The sequence below is a fragment of the Mauremys mutica genome, chromosome 6, assembly GCF_020497125.1.
Source record: "Mauremys mutica isolate MM-2020 ecotype Southern chromosome 6, ASM2049712v1, whole genome shotgun sequence".
NCBI lineage: Eukaryota > Metazoa > Chordata > Testudines > Geoemydidae > Mauremys > Mauremys mutica.
This window is the reverse complement of record NC_059077.1, coordinates 658,805-683,125: the sequence shown is the minus strand read 5'-3', so window position 1 is coordinate 683,125 and position 24,321 is coordinate 658,805. Positions and strand designations below refer to the sequence as shown.

Genomic DNA, 24,321 nt, shown 5'->3' with positions numbered 1-24,321 from the left:
AGGTCCTCTCTAGTTTGGGCCCCAGCTGTCCACTTGCGGGCGTACCCCTGCGCCCGGTTGACCAGATGTAGGTATGTGACCTCCCGGGTCTTATGTTGACTCCGGAACCTCTTCCAGTATATCTCCGGGGTCAGCCCAAACTCGCGGAGCAGGGCCTCTTTGAACAGGTTGTAGTCCCCTGCCTCCGCCCCTTTCATTCGGCTGTACACCTCCACGGCGGTGGAGTCCAGTAAGGGGGTGAGAAACGGGATCCTGTCTGCAGGGTCAACCCGGTGCAGCTCGCAGGCATTCTCAAAGGCCGTCAGGAAGGTATCTATGTCCTCCCCCTCCTTACGCCGGGCCAGGAAGCTCTTATCAAAGCTCTTTGTAGGCTTGGGCCCCCCCTCACTCACCGCAGCTGGGGCCTCACTGTTTTTCAGCTGGGCCAGGTCCATCTCGTGTTTACGCTGCTTCTCCTTCTCCACCCACTCCTGCTGGCGCTGGTTCTCCTCGTGTTTACGCTGGTTCTCCTTCTCCTCCAGCTCATGCTGGCTTTGTCTCTCCTCATGTTCCCTCTGTTTCTCATGATCCTCCAGCTCTCTCAGTTTTAGCTCCTTCTCCCATTTCAGCCGCATGTGCTCCACGGAGGCCGAGCGTCGCCGGGACGATCCCCTGCTGGGGGGTGAGCTTCGCCGGGAGGATCCCCTGCTGGCCTGGGGGGTCACGGTGCCCTCGGTAGTCGCTGGGCTCCTCTTCCCCCTCCCCCTAGGCATAGGGATGGGGGGTCTCGGGAAGCCCTCAGCCTCCGGCTGACCACTCCCAGCTGAGACAGACACTGGTGCCTGTGCTGCATCCGCCAGGCTGCTTCCCTCAGAGACAGGGATCGGTTCATTCACACGATCTGCCTCCTCCAGCTGGGCAATCAGCTGGTCCTTGGTGAGCTTCCCACTGTGCAGCCCTCTCCGCTTGCACAGCTCCACCAGGTCGCACTTGCGCTGCTTGGCGTACATCTTCCTGCTGGCCACTCGCAGGCCGGGGTGCTCGCCGCTCCCCACGGGTTCCAGGGGGACCCCTAGTGTGCCAGTCCTTGGGGTCACCCCTCTCTGCCAGGGTCGAGCTGCAGACTCCTCCGCCCCTGGGACCGCTCGCTGCGATCCCCCGGGGGACCCTGTCACTGCAAAGTCCTGCTCTCTGGTCACACTCTCCCAGGGGTTAATCACCCCTGCAATCGCCCCTTCGTTTTACTGCTCCCCAGTCACTTACTGCAGGAAGCGCCGTCCACGGGGTGCAGTAGATCCCACCGCTACCACCAGTTGTCACGGAGTGTGGGGGAGTCCGGCCCTGCACTCCTCTTCCTGGGACTCACAGTGACTCTCAGCCAGCCAGTAAAGCAGAAGGTTTATTGGACAATAGGAGCACAGGCTACAGCAGAGCTCGTGTTCAGAGCCAGGAGCTCTCAATCTGGCCTTTCTGGGGGTTCAGGGTGTCTGGATTCCAGCACAGGTTCCCCTGCAAACCCACCACCCAGCTCCCAAACTGAAAACTGACCCAACCCTCTCCACTCAGCACCTTTCCTTTGTCTAGCTCCCGGGCAGAGGTGTCGATCTCCCCTCCCCCCTGCCTAGCTCATGTTACAGGCTGAATACCTGTCTCTCACCTATCTCGACAGCCCCTACTCCACCACAGGGTCTCAGAGCGAGCAGCCCTGACTGTCTCTCTATCACCTGTCAGAGTCTCCGCCAGACTCCATGAGCGTCTTCGTGGGCCAGTGCTTCGTGGATGACCAGGGAGAGGAGACCCTGCAGACCATGTGGCTGCTGCGCCAGGAGGTCGGATCCCCCGGTGCCGACTGGGAAGCGACCAGGTGGGTGACTGGGCACAGGCTGCCCAGGAGCGAAGGAGCCGCCTGCGGAGCTGGGACGGCAGGGCCTGGCCCCGTCTCTGCTTGTCGCAGTGCCAAGGGCTGGGATCCCGACCCGGCTCTCAGGCTGTGGTGCTGGAGATACAGGGAACCCCGTGTGGGATGAGTGGGGCAGGGCAGGGCTCTCAGCACCGAATCACAAACTCTTGGGGGACCCCCCCGTGTGCTCTAGGCCCTGTGCCGTGCAGGGGGTCGGACCAGTCCCAGGCCCCGTGCCGTGCCATGCAGGGGGGTCCGACCGGTCCTAGGGCCTGTGCCATGCAGGGGGGTCGGACCGGTCCCAGGCCCCGTGCCATGCCATGCAGGGGGGCCGGACCAGTCCCAGGCCCTGTGCCGTGCAGGGATCGGACCGGTCCCAGGCCCCATGCCGTGCCATGCAGGGGGGTCGGACCGGTCCTAGGCCCTGTGCCGTGCAGGGATCGGACCGGTCCCAGGCCCCGTGCCGTGCCATGCAGGGGGGTCGGACCGGTCCTAGGGCCTGTGCCATGCAGGGGGGTCGGACCGGTCCCAGGCCCTGTGCTGTGCAGGGGGGTCGGACCGGTCCCAGGCCCCGTGCCGTGCAGGGGGGTCGGACCGGTCCTAGGGCCTGTGCCGTGCAGGGGTCGGACCAGTCCCAGGCCCCGTGCTGTGCAGGGGGGTCGGACCCGTCCCAGGCCCTGTGCCGTGCAGGGGGGTCGGACCGGTCCCAGGCCCTGTGCCGTGCAGGGATCGGACCGGTCCCAGGCCCTGTGCCGTGCAGGAAGTCGAACCAGTCCTAGTCCCTGTGCCGTGCAGGGGTTGGACCCATCCCAGGGCCCGTGCCGTGCAGGGATCGGACCGGTCCCAGGCCCTGTACCGTGCAGGAAGTCGGATCGGTCCCAGTCCCTGTGCCGTGCAGGGGTCGGACCGGTCCCAGGCCCTGTGCCGTGCAGGGATCGGACCGGTCCCAGGCCCTGTGCCGTGCAGGGATCGGACCGGTCCCAGGCCCTGTGCCGTGCAGGGGTCAGACACAGATCACAGTGGTCCCTTCTGGCCTAGCAATCTAGGAATCCGTGTATCTTGCTAGGGGAGGATGAAGGTTTGCTGAGTTCCCTGGGCCCTGTCACTCCCCAGGGCTGTGTGTGATCCCCGGCGGGTCAGGCCGGGGCCAGGGCCATGTCCTCCCACGGCTCTTCTCCGAGAACTCGCTAACGGGTGAGCAGCCCACTGGGGGTGTGGGCATCCTGCGAGCGGGAGTGTGACGGAGCGATTCTGGCGGGACCCAACTGAGAGTGCCAAATCAGGACCCATTGCTTAAACTGGGCAGTCACAGCCCTAGGCTGGGGTTTTTCCACCTCTAAGGCAAACCAAACCAGCCAGACAAAAAGGACTTTGGTCTCACCCCACTGGCTAACCACAAGTCACACAAGCAATTTCCTTAGACACTCCAGTCTCCCAGCATCACCACCAGTGCACTCGTCCTGGGGATGAATGGTTATGAAAACCAACACCCCAATAAAAGAAAAAGGTTCTCTCAATCCCAAAGGACCAAGCCCCAGACCCAGGTCAATCTACACATCAGATCTTACCCACAAATCACGCTGTTGCCAATCCTTTAGAATCTAAAATCTAAAGGTTTATTTACAAAGGGAAAAAGGTAGAGATGAGAGGTAGAATTGGTTAAATGGAATCAATTACATGCAGTAATGGCAAAGTTCTTAGTTCAGGCTTGCAGCAGTGATGGAGTAAACTGCAGGTTCAAATTGAGTCTCTGGAATACACCCACGCTGGGATGGGTCATTCAGTCCCTTGTGTAGAGCTTCAGTTTGTAGCAAAGTCCCTCCAGAGGTCAGAAGCAGGATTGAAGACAAGATGGAGATGATGCATCAGCCTTATATAGACTTTTCCAGGTGTAAGAATCTCTTTGTCCTCACTGTGGAAAATTACAGCAAAATGGAGTCTGCAGTCACATGGACAAGTCTCTGCATACCTTGCTGAGTCACAAGGCGTGTCTGCCTTCTCTCCATGGGTCAATTGTGTAGCTGATGGTCCTTAATGGGCCATCAAGCCAGCTAGGCAGGGCTAACACCAGCTTGTCTGGGATATTTCCCAGAAGCAGAGCATAATACAAAATACAGACAGTACAGAGCCAATACTTATAACTTCAACTACAAAATGATACACAGACATACAGACAGCATAATCATAACCAGCAACCCAGAACCTGGTCTTAGACACCTTAGATGACCCCCTTTACTTAAGATTTGGTGCCACTACAGGACCTTGGTTGCAACCCATGTTCTATATGGTTCCCATTTATATCAATAACGTCACAGGGAGCATCCCCAGGGAGCCGAGTCAGTGCCAGAGAAGAGCACAAAGGGTGGCCTTGCTGACCCACCCAGGGGGGGATGGCTGGATGAGCAGCCCCCAGAGCTCCTGCCTGCCCCCCTGGATGCTGCTGGGTGGCTCTGAGGCCATGCCAGTGCGGGGTGCTCACAGCCACGCTGCCTCCCTGGGCTGGGCGGCTGGGTCCCCTGTGAGGTGGAGCCTGGAGGAGGTGCCTCTTTGGGCTTCTCTCTGTCTCAGATTAATGCACCTTGTGCCTTGCACCCCCTTCCACTCCCTCCATCCATGTATGGGGCAGCCCCGAGCACAGGCCCGTGCTGGCCAGTAACCTCAGTTCTGTGCTTCCCCGCAGGGTCGGCACAAACGTTTTCACCCGGTTCAAGGGGCAGAACATGGGCGAATCCATGAGGAGCGACGGTGCCCGGTGACCCAGCAGCACCGTGACCCGGGGGCCCTGCCCACCCCCCTCCCCCGTCTGGAATCTCTCGAGAGCGTCTCGCCCGGTGTCAGGGCTGTTTGCTGGGCTGCAGAGGCGCCGTCTCTGTCTCCATCTCCCCTCGCTCTGCAGTTATCCCCCCCACCCCACCCCAGAGTCGCTGCCTGCGGCCCCCACGCTGCGGGTTAGTTCCTTTCCCAGTAAAGTTCTAGCGCGGGAGGCAAATGAGTCTCTGGTGTTTTTATTGCTCTTGGGCTGAAGCTGTTGCTGAGCCGTGATTCCCACCTGCCCCTCCCTGGATTCCCTGCTAGGTGCCGATTCTCTCCCATGAGCCGGGCCCTTCCTGGGACGCCCCTTGGCAGGTTCATCCCCCTGGTTCGCTCCTTTGCTCACTGCCCATTGCCTGGGCAGAGAGTGCAACAGCCGTTGTGCAGCCCCGAGGAGACGCCCTTCCTGCTAAACGGCCCTTCGCTCGCTCAGGAGGTTACCGAAATATCGGGTCTGCCTAGCTGAGAGCCAATAACAGCCTGACAGGGATAAGGAAAAATGCTTTATTCTGCAGAAGAAAGGAGAGCTCTGTAATGGATACAGGAGACTCTACTGCACACAAGTTTCACAAGCTTTTTATACACTTTCAGACAAAGACCATGCCGTGTTAACACTTCATTGGTGGATGTCAAACCCCGTGCTTCTGTTATCTGGTTAGTGCAAACTGGCTTGGAGCAGGATTTTTCTGTTTTGTGGCAAAAGAGGAAAGATAGTTGAAAAGTTCAAGGTACTGTGTACGTGAGGTTTCTGGAGGCTTCTGCCTCCACCTACTGGCCGTTTGCAAAACTATTGAAAGGGCGGGGAGCGGAGGGTACCTACCCTCCAGCGTATCTACCACTCCTCCCAGTTTAGTGTCATCTGCAAACTTGCTGAGGGTGCAGTCCACACCATCCTCCAGATCGTTAATGAAGATGTTGAACAAAACTGGCCCCAGGACTGACCCCTGGGGCACTCCACTTGATACCGGCTGCCAACTAGACATGGAGCCATTGATCACTACCCGCTGAGCCCGACAATCTAGCCAGCTTTCTATCCACCTTACCATCCATTCATCCAGCCCATACTTCTTTAACTTGCTGGCAAGATACTGTGGGAGATCGTATCAAAAGCTTTGCTAAAATCAAGATACATCACATTCACTGCTTTCCCCTCATCCACAGAGCCAGTTATCTCCTCATAGAAGGCAATCAGGTTGCCCAGGCATGACTTGCCCTTGGTGAATCCATGCTGACTGTTCCTGATCACCTTCCTCTCCTCCAAGGGCTTCAGAATTGATTCCTTGAGGACCTGCTCCATGATTTTTCCAGGGACTGAGGTGAGGCTGACTGGCCTGTAGTTCCCCGGAGCCTCCTTCTTCCCTTTTTTAAAGATGGGCACTACATTAGCCTTTTTCCAATCATCCGGGACCTCCCTCCATCCTCACAAATTTTCAAAGATAATGGTCAATGGCTCTGCAATCACATCCACCAACTCCTTTAGAACCCTCGGATGCAGCACATCCGGCCTCATGGACTTGTGCTCGTCCAGCTTTTCTAAATAGTCCTGAACTACTTCTTTCTCCACAGAGAGCTGGTCACCTCCTCCCCATACCGTGCTGCCCAGTGCAGCAGTCTGGGAGCTGACCTTGTCTGTGAAGACAGAGGCAAAAAAAGCATTGAGTACATTAGCTTTTTCCACATCCTCTGTCACTAGGTTGCCTCCCTCATCCTGAGCTACCCCCTGCCTGTGCACAGCCCCTAACTACCCCCTGCCTGCCCCCAAGCTACCCCCTGCCCACACACAGCCCCTAGCTACCCCCTCCCTTCACCTTGAGCTACCCCCTTGCCCACTCACAGCCCCTAGCTACCACGTACCTGCATCCTGAGCTACCTCCTAGCACGCTACAACTGCACAGCCACATGGGTGCAGCTGCACCAGCACCACATGTCTTGAGAAGCCCTGACCCCTCATCGCTCTCATCCATCAGCAAGTCCCGTTGCCAATGGAGGAGGGTTTGTGCACATCCCATCTGTGGTGCCATTGGTGAGTGTCCGGCCTAGCGTGAGCTGGAACCAGGGAGCACTCAGCCGGGTACAGCAGGTAAATCCCATGCTCACCAGGGAAAGCAGCGGCACCTGGGCTTGTCAGGTCTGGGACAGCGAGTGGCAGAGCCGGACCCTCAAAGCCTCAAGCCTCAGCTGCAAATTGTGTGAGCTTTGCTTGGCTGTTTGGGATTTGCTAGTTACCTGCCCAGATTGTTGCCTTGCCTCTCCCAGGGCAGTGACTGCTTGGAGCGTGACCAGTAATGCTGCTGTATGGTGTTGGGAATCCCAGCAACCCGGTGCTTCAGACAGAACCCAAAGTTACTGACTAGCCAGCTGGCCCTGACCGATTGTCACGCAAAGGAGATGTGACAAGTGGGAGGTTTCCTTGTTTCCTACGGGGGTAGGGTTTGCATGCAGAGGGGGTGGGACTCAGTTTCCCCAGGTGATATGGGTTTAACGGGTTTAACGAGGTGACGGGAGAGGGAGTTTGTTGTTACAGAGGACCGGCGAGGGAACATGGGACCCCAACCACTGGTGTGAAGAATGGGGACCCCGGCGACTGGTGACCTGGTGACCCGGAGGCCCAGCTCAGGAGTTGTCACAGAGTGTGGGGAAGACAATGCCCTACACCCCCAGCTTCCTGCGATTCACCATGACTCTCAGCCAGCCAGTAACACAGAAAGTTTATTTAGACGACAGGAACACAGTCCACAACAGGTCTTGCGGGTACAGATAACAGGACTGTGACGGAGCGATTCTGGCGGGACCCAACTGAGAGTGCCAAATCAGGACCAATTGCTCAAACAGGGCAGTCACAGCCCTAGGCTGGGGTTTTTCCACCTCTAAGGCCAACCAAACCAGCCAGACAAAAAGGACTTTGGTCTCACCCCACTGGCTAACCACAAGTCACACAAGCAATTTCCTTAGACACTCCAGTCTCCCAGCATCACCACCAGTGCACTCGTCCTGGGGATGAATGGTTATGAAAACCAACACCCCAATAAAAGAAAACGGTTCCCTCGATCCCAAAGGACCAAGCCCCAGACCCAGGTCAATATACACATCAGATCTTACCCACAAATCACGCTGTTGCCAATCCTTTAGAATCTAAAATCTAAAGGTTTATTTACAAAGGGAAAAAGGTGGAAATGAGAGGTAGAATTGGTTAAATGGAATCAATTACATACAGTAATGGCAAAGTTCTTAGTTCAGGCTTGCAGCAGTGCTGGAGTAAACTGCAGGTTCAAATTGAGTCTCTGGAATGCATCCCCCACTGGGATGGGTCGTTCAGTCCCTTGTGTAAAGCTTCAGTTTGTAGCAAAGTCCTTCCAGAGGTCAGAAGCAGGATTGAAGACAAGATGGAGATGAAGCATCAGCCTTATATAGGCTTTTCCAGGTGTAAGAATCTCTTTGTCTTCACTGTGGAAATTTACAGCAAGATGGAGCCTGGAGTCACATGGGCCAGTCCCTGCATACTTTGCCGAGTCACAAGGCGTGTCTGCCTTCTCTCCATGGGTCCATTGTGTCCTTAATGGTCCTTAATGGGCCATCAAACAGGCTAGGCAGAGCTAACACCAGCTTGTCTGGGAGGCTTCCCCCAGAAGCACAGCACAAACTTGAAATACAGACAGCATAGAGCCAACATTCATAACTTCAACTAAAAATGATACAGACATATAGACAGCATAATTATAATCAGCAACCCAGAACCTGGTCTTAGACACCTCATATGACCCCTTTTACTTAGGATTTGGTGCCACTACAGGACCTTGGTTGCAACCCATGTTCTATATGGTCCCCATTTATATCAATAACGTCACACCCCCAACGCAAAATTGATGCAGGAAGGGATGACAAAACATCGCAGACTGCATCCCAAGAGCCCCCTTTCCTTGGGTCTGTCTCACTACAGCTAGTGTTGGGCTAGAGGCCGTACCAGTGTATAACCGAAATGGTTTATCAAAGTCCTGTTCAATAACATGAATGGATCTCTTTACAAACTTAAGGTATAACTTGGTTAGCTTTTGCAGCATGGTTCCTGTATGTTTCAGGTGATCTTGCCAAGAGCTAAAGAAAACAGCTACTTTATCCATACCAGCTTTGGCCAATGTTTTGAACCCAATTAACATTAAACCAATGTAGATATTGATGTTGTTCATAGTACAGGACTTTTGGCATTTAGCCATGAACGCAATATGGTAGTGTGCCTCAGTTTCCCCTTTCATACAGCACATCAGGTCTGGAATGTATTTTCCCCTGTGAAAAGTTCCAACACTGTTTACAGGCATTAACTGTGAAACATCAGTATAGCAAGGCCCTTTAACATAAAGTGTGTTTTCATGTATTCCTTTCAACATGTTCAAGGGATTTTCCAAAAGATTAGGCACATTATACATTGTTACAGTTAGCATTAGCAATAACAACAAATTGATTGCAAGTGTCCATCTACAAACATGTTTGTCATGCCACACCCTTGGCTCAATACCATTGGAGTTTGGGCCTTTTAGGGTTAACCTGTGGGTTCCCTTTGCAAAATTCAGTCTTCTCTTTCCTTCTTGTCCTGCAGGATTAAACCCTGATTCCTCTTGCTTAACAGAGATCACTGGCTGACGGGGTGGGCCCTCTGTGCTAACAGCTATTAGCAAGTCTTTCTTCTCCCTGCCAGCCAAGTAATTTGCATCAACACAGACACTAGCTTTTAACTTCTTAGCTGCTATGGATTCCACGGCTGGACTTTGTCTTACAGAGATACCACATAAATCCAAAGAGTCTGAGGGTGAGAGCTGGCTTGCTCTCCCCTGCCTCCTCAAGCATTCAGCCATAAAACTGTTCTGCCTTGAAATGCCAGTAACTGAATCTGTCCTTAGATCCTGAAGCACAGACTGCTCACTTACAGATTCAGCATGGAGACATTCCTGTCCCACCACCATTGTCTCCCCAGCAAGCTGGCTACACACAGCCAGGTGGTTATAGGGCTGCTCCACTTCCTTAACAGCTTCTACTTCACCTGAGACCTTTTCAAAGCTGCCCACACTGGATCTCTCAAAAGGAAAGTCAGTGGATCCATTCACAACAGAAAATTTCTGGCTGTTAGGAACTGAAACTTCCTTGATTAAATCACTTTTACACCCTTCAGTTGCAGTAAACTGCTTGCACAGGCTACCATGAGGATTCCTTTCCCTAGGAGCTTCTCTAAGCAGCAATTCACCCCTCACAGAAATTCTGCCCTTCCCCTCTCCACCTAGGGCTTGCTCTACAGGAACACTTCCCTGAGCAACCACAGCCGCTTTCTGGGTCTCACTTACACTTAGACTCACTTCAGGCCCCACAGGCGGATTTCTACACAATCCCCTTTTAGGCACACCTACAGACTTTCTAGATAACAGGTCAGAAGCAGTCTCCTTTCCTTGGCCATGAACAAGTTCAGGAATCTTTTCCTTCTTGCTACAAGTTGTCAAACTGTCAGTCGGTAACACAATTAAATCACCTTTATGCTCTCCTTGTGCCCTGGCTGGGGTATCACCCTGATCAGACAGAGTTGCTGCACCCTTTTCCAACCACACATTAGCAACTGGCAAACCACAAGCACCAGAATTGTCTGTTCTCTGGGATTTTGCTAAGACACTAACTGGATGCAACCTAGTCACAGTGCCATTCTCCCCAGCAGACCCAAACTCAGGACCATTCCCTTCCTGGGCTTTAGCTGTATTTACAACCAACTTCAAGACAACTGAATCACCCTCAACCATCACAGGCTGACAGGCACCTTCTGTCTGCTCCACAGACACAGAAGAGCCGGAGACACATTCTCCTTTACCAGACACACAGCTTGGGATTTTACTTCCCTTGTCCCAGCACACAGGGCTGTTCACAGACAACTGCTTGGAGACTGGGGTAGCTTCCTTTATAGGCAAGTCAATACTCCTGACAGACACAGGCACATTCCCTCCACTGTCACATTTCTCCACACAGGAAACAGGTAAGGGATATGGACACTCATCTTCCACTATCCCTCCCTTCCCAAACTGCTGATTAGACAAAGCCACCAGCTCACAAGGCTGCCTAGGCTTCTCCGAACTTTCCCTACCAGGCACATTGCCTCTCCCAACAGATAAGCTGCTGCTCTTTTCACTACACTGAGCTACTTTTAGCAAATCACAGTTACCCATTTCAGGTTTACTTCTACAAGCTGCACTAGCCACCAATTCATTACCCATTACAAATTTACCCTCTCCTTCCTCAGTTAGGGCTCTAACCTGACCATTTACTTTAATCTGCTCCTGAGAAACATTTTCCTCATCCATGAGATCTTTCTGCTCTTGATCTAACTTCAGATTCACTTCTGAGACATCAGACAGACATTCAGAAACTTCATTCCCAGACACACTGCTTATTTGCACAGACAAACCGCTATTTTCCACCAGGTTAGAATTCCCCTCTCCATAGCCATAGCAAAACGGGTTAAACACAGAGAACTGCCCAGAGTAATACCACATATCAACACAGTTATAAACTGGATTTTCCAGAGGATACAGTCTCTGCCGTTCTTCCATTGCTTTTTTGACTTGGAGCTGGAGTCTAGCAGTTTCTTGTTGCACCTTGTGAGTCTCCTCCTCAGCAGCCAGCAGCTCCAGACGCCCCTTACGAGCTTTTTCTTCTCTCTTAGCAGCCTCTTTTGCTCTCTCAGCTGCCTCTCTCTTTCTCTCAGCTGCCTCTCTCTTTCTCTCAGCCGCCTCTTTCTCCAGCTGGGCCAAGACTTGCTTCTCTTCCATTCGAATTTTTGCCAGTTCTTGCGCATAATCAAACTGCAGGCTGTCTCTCAAGGCTTGCAGTTTCCTTGCTTTTCCTGATGCTCTCTGTCTCATGGTCACTGATCTTTAACCAACCAAACTCTCAATCCCAAAGTTAAAATTTGGATAGCGTGGGGTTCTGACCCAAAGCTTAATTGACCTGGTCCTGTGGATCCAAGCACGACTACGCCACTGTGACGGAGCGATTCTGGCGGGACCCAACTGAGAGTGCCAAATCAGGACCAATTGCTCAAACAGGGCAGTCACAGCCCTAGGCTGGGGTTTTTCCACCTCTAAGGCCAACCAAACCAGCCAGACAAAAAGGACTTTGGTCTCACCCCACTGGCTAACCACAAGTCACACAAGCAATTTCCTTAGACACTCCAGTCTCCCAGCATCACCACCAGTGCACTCGTCCTGGGGATGAATGGTTATGAAAACCAACACCCCAATAAAAGAAAACGGTTCCCTCGATCCCAAAGGACCAAGCCCCAGACCCAGGTCAATATACACATCAGATCTTACCCACAAATCACGCTGTTGCCAATCCTTTAGAATCTAAAATCTAAAGGTTTATTTACAAAGGGAAAAAGGTGGAAATGAGAGGTAGAATTGGTTAAATGGAATCAATTACATACAGTAATGGCAAAGTTCTTAGTTCAGGCTTGCAGCAGTGCTGGAGTAAACTGCAGGTTCAAATTGAGTCTCTGGAATGCATCCCCCACTGGGATGGGTCGTTCAGTCCCTTGTGTAAAGCTTCAGTTTGTAGCAAAGTCCTTCCAGAGGTCAGAAGCAGGATTGAAGACAAGATGGAGATGAAGCATCAGCCTTATATAGGCTTTTCCAGGTGTAAGAATCTCTTTGTCTTCACTGTGGAAATTTACAGCAAGATGGAGCCTGGAGTCACATGGGCCAGTCCCTGCATACTTTGCCGAGTCACAAGGCGTGTCTGCCTTCTCTCCATGGGTCCATTGTGTCCTTAATGGTCCTTAATGGGCCATCAAACAGGCTAGGCAGAGCTAACACCAGCTTGTCTGGGAGGCTTCCCCCAGAAGCACAGCACAAACTTGAAATACAGACAGCATAGAGCCAACATTCATAACTTCAACTAAAAATGATACAGACATATAGACAGCATAATTATAATCAGCAACCCAGAACCTGGTCTTAGACACCTCATATGACCCCTTTTACTTAGGATTTGGTGCCACTACAGGACCTTGGTTGCAACCCATGTTCTATATGGTCCCCATTTATATCAATAACGTCACAAGGACCCCCTTTAGTTAGGTCCATCTGGGGCCCCCAGGGAAGCCACAGCCCCGTTGGGAAGCCCAAGCCCCGTCGGGGCCCCCTCCATTTCCCAGCCAGCTCCAAACTGAAACCCCCCCGCAGCCTCTCACTCCGCCTCCGCCTGGCTCCTCCCCCAGCCTTTGTGTCCTTTGTCCAGTGTCCTGGGCAGAGGTGTCACTTGGCCTCCAACCCCCGTCCTGGGTTCTCAGGTTACATGCTCAGGTATCCTCCCTTCCCCAGTGCAGCCCGTCCCAGCACAGCTCCCCTGCCACCTTCCCAGGCTAATACTCCCCACTCAGCATTCAAATAACCTAGTGGCTGAACTTTCTGACTTTGTCCTCACCCACAACTATTTCACATTTGGGGACAATTGATACCTTCAAGTCAGCAGCACTGCTATGGGTCCCCGCATGGCCCCACAGTATGCCAACATTTTTATGGCTGACTTAGAACAACGCTTCCTCAGCTTTCGTCCCCTAATGCCCCTAGTCTACTTGCGCTACACTGATGACATCTTCATCATCTGGACCCATGGGAAAGAAGATCTTGAGGAATTCCACCAGGATTTCAACAATTTCCACCCAATCATCAACCTCAGCCTGGACCAATCCACACAAGAGGTCCATTTCCTTTACAATGCTGTGCTAATAAGTGATGGTCAAATAAACACCACCCCATACCAGAAACCTACTGACTGCTATACTTACCTACACGCCTCCAGCTTCCATCCAGGACACACCACATGATCCATTGTCTACAGCCAAGCTCTAAGATACAACTGCATTTGCTCCAACCCCTCAGACAGAGACAAACACCTACAAGATCTCTATCAAGCATTCTTAAAACTACAATACCCACCTGAGGAAGTGAGGAAACAGATTGACAGAGAGAGACGGGAACCCAGCAGTCACCTACTACAGGACAGACCCAACAAGGAAAATAACAGAACATCACTGGCTATCACATGCACCCCCAGCTAAAACCTCTCCAGAACATCATCAACGATCTACAACCTATCCTGGAAAACGATCCCCCACTCTCACAAGCCTTGGGAGGCAGGCCAGTCCTCGCTTACAGACAGCCACCCAACCTGAAGCAAATACTCACAAGCAACCACACACCACTGAACAAAAACACTAGCCCAGGAACCTATCCTTGCAACAAAGCCCATTGCCAACTCTGTCCACATATCTATTCAAGGGACACCATAATAGGACCCAATCACATCAGCCATGCCATCAGGGGCTCGTCCACCTGCACATCTACCAATGTGATATATGCCATCATGTGCCAGCAATGCCCCTCTGCCATGTACATTGGCCAAACCGGACAGTCTCTATGCAAAAGAATAAATGGACACAAATCTGACATCAGGAATCATAACATTCAAAAGCTAGTAGGAGAACACTTCAACCTCTCTGGCCATTCAGTAACAGATTTAAAGGTGGCAATTTTGCAACAGAAAAGCTTCAAAAACAGACTCCAACTAGAAACTGCTGAACTTGAATATGCAAACTAGATACTATCAATTTAGGCTTAAATAGAGACTGGGAATGGCTGAGCCATTAAACACATAGAATCTATTTCCCCATGTTAAGTATCCTCACACCTCTTGTCAAACTGTCTTAAATGGGCCATCTTGAGTATCACTACAAAAGTTTTTTTTTTCTCCTGCCAACAATAGCGCATCTTAATTAATTAGCCTCTTAGAGTTGGTTGGGCAACTCCCACCTTTTCGTGTTCTCTGTATGTGTATATATCTCCTCACTATAAGTTCCATTCTATGTGTCTGATGAAGTGAGCTGTAGCCCACGAAAGCTTATGCTCAAATACATTTTTTAGTCTCTAAGGTGCCACAAGGACTCCTGTTCTTTTTGCGGATACAGACTAACACAGCTGCTACTCTGAAACATGCCAATTTAGTGACTGTTTGGAAATTTGAATTGAAATTGAAACATTAATACACACTTTAAAAGCCCCACTCTCTCCCAACCAGCAAAGGGGCACCTGACCCACTCCCAGTTTTTCCCCACACTATGTGCTCTGTAGTGTCCAGCCCTCGCTTGGACAGCTCAGATACCATAAGGCTGGTTTGCCTAAGGATGCAAAAGCACAACACAGCTTAGTAACGTAACTGGGTAACTACACCCTGCCCTTAAACACAGAGCTGAGCTGAATTAGGTAAGAATAAATGTATGAACAATAGACGTAAGTTAAGTGCTGCCAAGTGAAAGGAAGGAAGTGGCAAAGGGTTACAAGAAATAACAGTGAAAACATGCAAATTTGCAAACTGGACACCATCAAATGAGGCCTGAATAAAGACTGGGAGTGGATGGGTCATTACAAAAACTAATTTCCCCCCTACTGTTACTCACACCTTCTTGTCAGCTGTTTGAAATGGGCTGTCGTCAGACGTCACCGGTGTGGTGCGCTGCTCTTTTCAATGATGATAACAGTCGGCTGTGTGCTTGTGTTCACTCTGTGTGCTACCCCAGCTCTGCGCAGGTCACTGGCGCAGCAGATCTCGAGCGAGCCGCCCAATGACCACAGCCTCTAATAAGGTACAAAGGCACCTGGCCAGGTTTACTGTCAAACAAAACACAGTCTCTAGCTCCCCGGATCAGATGTCTACAGTTCTGCTAGCACATACGTGCTCCCTGACAATGGACCAGCTCAGTCAGTGGTGGGACTCTCCACTGCCTCCTAGGCCAGACAAAGACGTCCACTCCGGGATACGTTCTTATACAGGTACAAACAAGTTACGCATCCCTGAATGCATTGAGGTGCAGTCCCTCTACGCATCAGGGTGCTGCCTTTCTCCTGGTACTGGTTGGTTCAAACAAACAAGTCTATCCATCCTATTGTCCTTTGGACCCTGTCTTTCGGCTGGGTCTGCCTGTTCCTTGTTATCTGTGTGGGATGTGTTCATACCAGGCTGTTCTGGTGCCGTCCTGGCACACGTTCTTTTAGCAGCCTCCCTCTTGCCAACTTCTGTGAGCAGGGCCTGCCTCTGGCTCCCAGCTTAGCTTTCCTTTATGTTAGCAACGTCTTGACCATTACTTCAGGTCAAGCCTCAGGCCTCACACCGGGCCTCTGATACCAAGGGTTTATGTCTCAGGGCCTCATCTTACTACATGGGCCACCCTCATTACCACTACAAAAGTGATTTTTTCTTCCCTTGGTATTCTACTGTTGAGAATAGCCCACTTCAATGGAATTGTCTCGTTAGCACTGACCCCCCGCCCCACCCACTTGGGAAGCCAACTCCCCTCTTCTCATGTACTGTGTACATATACCTGCTACCGTATTTTCCACTCCATGCATCTGATGAAGTGGGTTTTAGACCAAGAAAGCTTATGCCCAAATAAATCTGTTAGTCTCTACGGTGCCACAAGGACTCCTTGTTTTTACTGATACAGGCTAACACAGCTACCCCTCTGAAAAGAGGTTCAATGTAGTGACTGCAGCAGTAATCCCAGTCCAGTGTATAGAGGGTGTGTTGCAGCAAGGCAAACTAAAAAGATACAAAAGACAAAATTTGTTAATAACATATGGTATGTGGAAGCTGTTATTGCTCAATCTCGGGTGGCTGAAGTCCACTTGTCCCTCTGTAAAGAGACTCTCAAAGCACCAGGGAGAGAGGGAAGAGACAGCACAGGAAAGGGGAACTGCATACACAGCCTCATTCAATAAAGAACATGATAAACTGCAGCAGGAATAGGCGGTGATATACTAGCCGTGAAAAAAGAGAGGTTGATCGTGTTTGTGATAAACTGTATATCACAAACTGGGGAAAAATCAGAAAAATGAAAATTACAGCTAAGGCTGTGGAAAAAGCCTTGTATATTAGCCACATGTCAATGCACCGTCTCCATGCAATTTTGAAAGAAGTTAATGGTGACATATGACCAGTATGAGGATCTGGCTTGTCTTTTGTTGGAATGATAGCACAGTCTGATAGCACAGTCAAGAGCTAAAAGAAAATATCCAGGAACTGAAATCTAAACCAGATGTCATGTGTATCCCGGAAACACGGCTAGTTGAAAAGTTTTCTTTTAAAATTCCAGGGTATACTGCCTTTAGGCAAGACCAAAAACTAGGAAGAGGAGGTGGCATTTGTACTTTCATAAGGGAAAGATTAAACTACATAGCAGTAGAGAATGAAGAGTAAGCCTAGAATATAATGCGGTTAAGATCCCAATGCAGAAAAGTAATTTTTCTTTAAGGATTTATAGTATCTATAACCCATGTGGGAAATTAGAAAGTTCAGTGCAACAAGAAATAGGGAAGATCCTAAAAGACCATATATTGTATGTGGTGATCTAAATAGTCATAATAACTTGTGGGGAAGTAAGACAACTGATAAAATGGTACCAAGTATCAGGGAGTAGCCGTGTTAGTCTGTATCCACAGAAACAACACCTTAAAGACTCATTAAAGACAGATTTATTTGGGCATAAGCTTTCATGGGTAAAAACCTCACTTCTTCAGATGCATGGAGTGAAAATTACAGATACAGACATAAATATATATTGGTACATGAAGAGAAGGGAGTTACCTTACAAGTGGAGAACCAGTGTTGACAAGGCCAATTCAGTCAGGCTGAATGTGGTCCACTCCCAATAACTGATGAGGAGGTGTCAATTCCATGAGAAGGAAAATTGCTTTTGTAGTGAGCCAGCCACTCCCAGTCCCTATTCAAGTCCAAATTGATGGTGTTACGTTTGCAAATTAATTCCAGTTCAGCACTTTCTCTTTGAAGTCTGTTTTTGAAGTTTTTGTTGTTGAAGGATGGTTACTTTTAAATCTGCTATAGAATGTCCAGGGAGATTGGAGTGTTCTCCTACTGGCTTTTGTATGTTACCATTCCTGATGTCCAATTTGTGTCCATTTATTCTTTTACATAGAGACTGTTCAATGTACGTGGCAGAGGGGCATTGCTGGTACATGATGGCATTAGTAGATGTGCAGGTGGATGAGCCCCTGATGGTGTGGTTGGGTCCTATGATGGTGTCACTAGAGTAGATATGGGGACAGAGTAGGAAATGGGATTTGTTACAGGGCTTGGTTCCTGGATTAGTGTTTCTGTGGTGTGGTGTGTAGTTGCTGGCAAGTATTTGCTTCAGGTTGGGGGGCTGTCTGTAAGCGAGGACTGGCCTGTCTCCCAAGGTCTGTGAGAGTGGGGAATTGTTTTCCAGGATAGGTTGTAGTTCGTTGATGATGTTCTGGAGAGGTTTTAGCTGGGGGCTGTATGTGATGGCAAGTGGTGTTCTGTTATTTTCCTTGTTGGGCTGTCCTGCAGTAGGTGACTTCTGGGTACCTGTCTCGCTCTGTCAATCTGTTTCCTCACTTCCCCAGGTGGGTACTGTAGTTTTAAGAATGCTTGATAGAGACCTTGTAGGTGTTTGTCTCTGTCTGAGGGATTGGAGCAAATGCGGTTGTATCTTAGGGCTTGGCTTTAGACAATGGATCGTGTGATGTGTCCTGGATGGAAGCTGGAGGCATGTAGGTAAGTATAGCGGCCAGTAGGTTCCTCATATAGGGTGGTGTTTATGTGATCATCACTTATTAGCACTGCAGTGTCCAGGATCTCTTGTGTGGAGTGGTCCAGGCTGAGGTTGATGGGTAGGGTGGAAATTGTTGAAATCCTGGTGGAATTCCTCAAGGGCCTCCTTCCTGTGGGTCCAGGTGATGAAGATGTCATCAGTGTAGCATAAGTAGAGTAGGGGCGTTAGGGGACGAAAGCTGAGGAAGCGTTGTTCTAGATCAGCCATAAAAATGTTGGCATCCTGTGGGGCCATGCGGGTACCCATAGCCGTGCCGCTGACTTCCAATCAGTGACGCTGATAAAACAGCGCATGCTTAGAAAAGTTGATTGATTAAAACAATGTAGTGGTTTTAAACCCCAGCTAGATTTAATGCAGCAGACAGTAGTTTTTCCTACTTAGCCCTGGGAATTATAGCAGCAGATATTGCACATATGTATCATTTTTAAACATCTCTCTGCCAGCAGTGTGAGGGTTCTCCGGGAATTATTTAACGCCATATGGGAAAAGGAGTGACACTGGTAGGTGGAAACATGAGGTAGTAATTCCAATATGGAAATCAGGCAAACTTAGACCAAGAGCCCTTGCGCCCTGTCTGGGTGAAAGGCTGGAGAGAACGGTGAGTGTCTGGGAAACCATAGTGGTACGGACAAGGTGCAAAGTGGTGGTAGTAGAGGCAGCTGCAGCACTGATCACAGTGTTAAATTAGAAACTGAAATATGAAAAGTCTGAGGCATGAGGGTTTCATGAGAGCAGCTATTCTAGCTGTTGAAAAGAGGTATGATATGCTATGGAGGGAAGGCTTATTGGACAAAGTGGGTGCACTAAGGAGACGGGGAAGAATGAGTGGATTAGAGAATTTCTGAGTAAAAGGTCCTGCTTTGAGCAGGGGGTTGGACTAGATACCTCCTGAGGTCCCTTCCAGCCCTGAGATTCTATGATTCTATGAAGGACAGAGTTGGGAAAATTACATCAAATACACGTACTATTAAACATGCTGCAGCACAGAGAAGTGTTATCAGTCCAACCTTACTTAATACCCTGATCAATGATTTCCCCAAACAAGTAAGTGCTGGGGTAGGTGCCACTCTGTTCACAGGTGACTGGGCTCTGTGGGTTCAGAGCAGGAATGCTATGGGGCAGAAAAGAGAATCAGCAAAGCTCTACTAGAGACCTCCAGCTGGGGAAATGCCAGGGTTTGAAGTTCTCTGTTGCTAAAACCAAGGGACTTATCTGTACAGAAAGGAAAGTTACAAAGGAATGTAAATGGTACCTGGACAGAGAACAAACAGACACACTTACAAGGTTCAAATTCTTAGGTGTCATATTTGATACTAAATTACTTTGCAAAGATCCTATGTGGAGCATAAGTGTACAGGAAGGATTAACCGGTTTAAAAGTCTTGCTGGGACTAACAGAGGGGTGGATTAGCAAACCCTGCTGGTGCTATGCAAAGCCTTAATCAGACCAGCTATTGACTCTGGCTGCCAAGCTTTTAGGTCAGGATCAAAATCAGAACTTGAATCAATACATTTAACACAAGCCCAGGCACTCCGAATTGTGAGCAGTGCATTTATCACAACCCCCATATGCACACCACAGAGAGCGTCTAGTGAAACGCCAGTTACACTATGAATGAAACTACTGGACTTAACTTTCTGGGCGAAAGTTAATGGGAACTGCAGTGAGAAAGTACCACACTCATTTATGCGGCTTGTTGAGAATTCAGTAGGTGACGACCTCCACATGCTGTTCACGTAAAAGTGTGGATGCAGGAAAGACAAGGAAAGGCTGAATGAAGTCAAAACTTGGAGCCAGGGGAAAATTAGTTATGGATGGAAACCCTCATGTCCAAAGGTGAATTTAGAGTTATTGTATAAACGTAGGGGTAAAAACGAGACAGCAGGTATTAAAAATGAAGAGTACCAAATAGTGATGAAAAGTGGAGTTGGTTTTGTCAAATGTATACAGGTGGGTCCAAAAAAGAACAAACAGGAAGAGCGGGGGTGGCACGTTGTATAACACAATTGGGAATTAGTGCAGCTACAAGAATATCTGACTATGGAGCTGTCGTGACAGCTAACTAGTAGCACTAATGCTAGCATGAAATTGGATCTGGGACGTGCACCCAGCAGCAGCTGAGGTCATTTTTTCAAATTCAATCTCAGGTGTGACAGACTCAGACCGGTTGGGTGCAGGGGTCTGGTCGAAGGAAAACACTCTGGACACTGGATGAATAGTTGTCTGTTCCTGAATGACCAGGGCAGGGGCTGCCCCCGAGCAGTCACAAAGAAGCAATTAAGTCAGGCAGACTCCATAAGACACCTGGAACCAATTAAGAACTGATTAGAAGCAATCAAAGGAAACAGGCTAATCAGATCCCCTGAAGCCCATTTAGAACCGGCTGGGATTAGTTTGAATTAAAAGGAAGCCCCTTCAGCAAGGCTGGCTGGTAGGAGCTGGGAGTAAGAAGGTGTGTGATGGGAAGACTGGGAGAAAGATGGTGCACAGTAAAAGACCTGGGAGAACAAGTGTGGTCAGGTACCTAGGAGGGGTGGCTGCCCCACTCCAGGAGAGCAGGGTTAAAAGCAGCCCTTGGAGAGGGCTGTGGCTGCGACCCAACGAGAACAGGGATTAAGAGCAGCTGAAAGAGGCTGGCTGGATAGCTGGCCCCAGGTGTGGCTAGTTCAATCAGGGCACGGCTGGCCCTGATAAAAGGGCTGTGAGCCAGCAGACGGGGAGTCTCACTCCAGCCTTGGAGTAGGAAGGACCTGGCTGCCTGGGAGCTCAGGGCACCTGATGCAGAGCAGAGCTGGGGAGCTCCAGCCTGGCAACTCCCCAGGCTGAGGCCTTGGTAAAGGCCTAAGGAGGCAGCTGGTCCTACCCCCTCACCAGTGATGAGTGGCCATTTCAGACCACAGTCTGCCCCAGGGAGCGGGGGCTAGATGACGACTGGCAGGAGCCACTGAGGCAAGGTGGGCATAGAGGGAGGGGGTTCTGCTGGGAAGGGAGAGCCAGAGTGTGGGCAGCACCCCAAGGTAGGGGGCACCGGGTCTGGGAGGGACATGGGGCCTGAGGCAGGAGAGACACCGGCCAGCAGGAGGTGCTCCGAGTGCTGGAATCGAGCTAATTCGGGGATGACCAGCAGGAGGTGCTGCGGTGCTGAGTCAGTGACCTCGTACAGGGCCATTTGGGGCCGTAGCCCAGGGCAGGGCCATAGCTCTGGTTGTATAGGAAAACTACCTGTTCTGTTGCCAGTTCGGGTCCCTGGGCTGGAACCTGGAGAAGAGGGTGGGCCTGGGTTCCCCCCAACCACCCCCCTACACAAATGCTCCCTGAGAAGGAAGCCAGGGACTAAGGAGGCTCTTACACCAAACCCGTTGACTGGCCGATGATGAAGGGGATCAGTAAGTTGTATCCCTTGCCTGGGGAGAGAGGCAACGTCGAGGGTCACAGCAAACCTCTGAGGCAAACCCTAACCGCCTGGAAGTGTAGGACCCCCCGAGGCAAAGCCGGTTCTCTGCCACACAGGCCTTATGGTGATTAAACAGGGTGTCTCAGTACGTAGCTGTGATTTCATCACTGAAATTCTGTTTCCAGTAACAAGAGTTAATATAGAGGGGATACGTGTAGCATTAGCTTGGCCACGTAGCTGGTCCTTGGTCACTATTCACAAGAACCGCACACGTCTAGGTAAGTCCGGTGGCCTGGTGCCCTGGAGAGTGGGGCGCTCGCTGTTCATGTCCATTGGTGAACAGGGAGAAGAGGGGCCCAGAGTGTCCCGAGATCTCCTAAGGGCGGGAGCTGACGTAGTAATTGGGTACAGATTTGTCCTAACCAGGGGCGGCTCTAGGGATTTTGCCGCCCCAAGCACGGCAGGCAGGCTGCCTTCGGTGGCTTGCCTGCGGAGGGTCCTCTGGTCTCGCGGCTTCGGCGGACCTCCTGCAGGCAAGCCGCCGAAGGTAGTCTGCCTGCCGCCCTCGCGGCGACCGGCAGAGCACCCACCGCGGCTTGCCGCCCCAAGCACTCGCTTGGCGTGCCGCCCCTGGTCCTAACTGAGCTCACCTGGAAAGAGAACGTGAAAGTTCATACGATGCCCCAGTGACCTGCAACGACCCGTGTTGGTGTGGAAAGGTGCAAAGGGGAGACAGGCTGAGTTAGTCCCAACAAGACGCCCTCCTGATACCACTCAAGGGCTGGGCTGAGATCAGACCAGGCAAACAAGTGACGTGTGGAACCAGAAACCAGTGAACCAAAATTGGTGTGTTGAAAACTAGTCCTCACTGGTGGGCACAGTAACGAGGGGACGGGCTGCTCCACCCTTCACTCCCTGGTGGGGCCTTAACGAAAGAGACTGTGGGGAGAAAGACTGGAGCCAGGGTCCATCATGGCTGCCCCCCCTCTGTCTTCTGGGCCCCGGCCTTCACCATCCTGATCCTGAGCGACGTGCTGACCAGAGTGGGCCAACGCCATAGCCGCCCCCACTGGCTCTGGCTGAATCCCAGGCACCCCCTGGAATGAAACAGGATGGGACTGTAACAGCCTCAGCATTTCCAGCCCATCTCAACAAACTTCCTCTCTTCCGTATTACCACCTCAGAGACTGTCAGACAAGGGCTTTTCCTTCTAAAAACTCTCCCGCGAAAGGGCCAGGGCCCTCGGGCTGCTGGTACAGCGAAGGCCTTACTGAATACTGCACATGGCAAGTGCTTCGGCTGCTTTTCCTTTCCCTTCTCTGTAATGCCTGTTTAAAAGGCTATTGGGTGGGTGTTTGCCACGGTACCAGCCAGGCCGGGGCTCTGTACACCAAACCCTGGGCCTTGCTTACCACTGCTTCAGGCTGGACAGTGACTCCTTGGGCCCCTGTCTTCCCTCTAAATCAATACTACCGAGCTCTGTGCTGCCAGCTGTCACTGCGCAGGGAGACCTGACTGGCTGGGCCAGGCCTCACTTGCATTTCAGCTGGGTGAATTTGGGTGTTTTGGTTAAACCCCAGCTGAGTTTGGGGGCAGTAAAATGCTATGGTCTCTGCTGGGCAATGAAGGGACAAGAGAGCTGCACCAAAGTGCCAGAGGTGAGGGGTCACCACGACCAGCCGTGCACCCAGGCACAGCTGGGTGAGGGAGCCTGAACAGCAATGAAACAGGTGCAATTTCTTCCTTTGGGGGCACCCTTCCTGGTGGTAAGAATGGGGGGAGGGGGGCCCTAGGTATCGCTAGCTTCTCTCTAAAGAGCTGAGAGCTGCAGAATTGTACGGTGCAGAGCTGGGGCTTTGAGGGGACGGATGGCACAGCCAGGGCCGGCTCCAGGCCCCAACACGCCAAGCGTGTGCTTGGGGCGGCATGCCGTGGGGGGCGCTCCACCGGTCGGTGGGAGGACGGCAGGTGGCTCCGGTGGACCTCCCGCAGGCGTGCCTGCGGATGCTCCACCGGAGCCGCGGGACCGGCGACTGCCAGAGCGCCCCCCGCGGAGTGCCGCCATGCTTGGGGAGACAAAATTGCTAGAGCCGCCCCTGGGCACAGCACTGAGGTGACGGAGAGCAGCCTACCTAAGGGGTTCTGGTGCAGGACTCTCTGTGCAGCAGTCAAAGCTGAAGTCACTTCAGCTGGGTCGGGCGTTAGAGCCCCCAGGCTGCACCAGCCTGCCAGCACCCCTGGACTACTTCAGCCCAGGACTACGACCCAGGAGTGGGGAGCGGGGTTGAGGGAAGGCGAGACTGAGGTTGGGCACCCTGGCGGAGTGGGAGTCTCAGCTCATATTGCTCACTCATTAATTGCTGGCTCTCCCAGGGTGGTTCTGTTGTGTTAGACCCCTGGACTCAGGGCTTGCGTGGGGGAAGCAGAGTTTAGCAAGGGCACAGCTGGATCTTGTCCTTGTAGACATACAGAGCAGCTCCGACATGAACACTCTGATCTCAGAGACCCACCATGCCGACGTTGGCGACCAAGAAGCACACTTTCCAGGAAAGGAGCAGAAGG

The 24,321-nt window shown here is 51.5% G+C and overlaps 1 protein-coding gene across 2 annotated transcripts in view; it reads left to right on the top strand.

Annotated features, from left to right (window-relative positions):
* LOC123373068 (avidin-like) overlaps positions 1–5,128 on the top strand; it is a 28,647-nt gene extending 23,519 nt beyond the window's left edge. For both annotated transcript variants that reach the window (XM_045021827.1, XM_045021826.1), the window contains 2 exons: positions 1,711–1,843; positions 4,560–5,128. In XM_045021827.1, coding sequence (XP_044877762.1) covers positions 1,711–1,843; positions 4,560–4,635 — 209 coding nt within the window. In that variant the 3' untranslated portion in view covers positions 4,636–5,128. The remainder of the gene's footprint in view (positions 1–1,710; positions 1,844–4,559) is intronic.
* Positions 5,129–24,321: the final 19,193 nt, after the last annotated feature.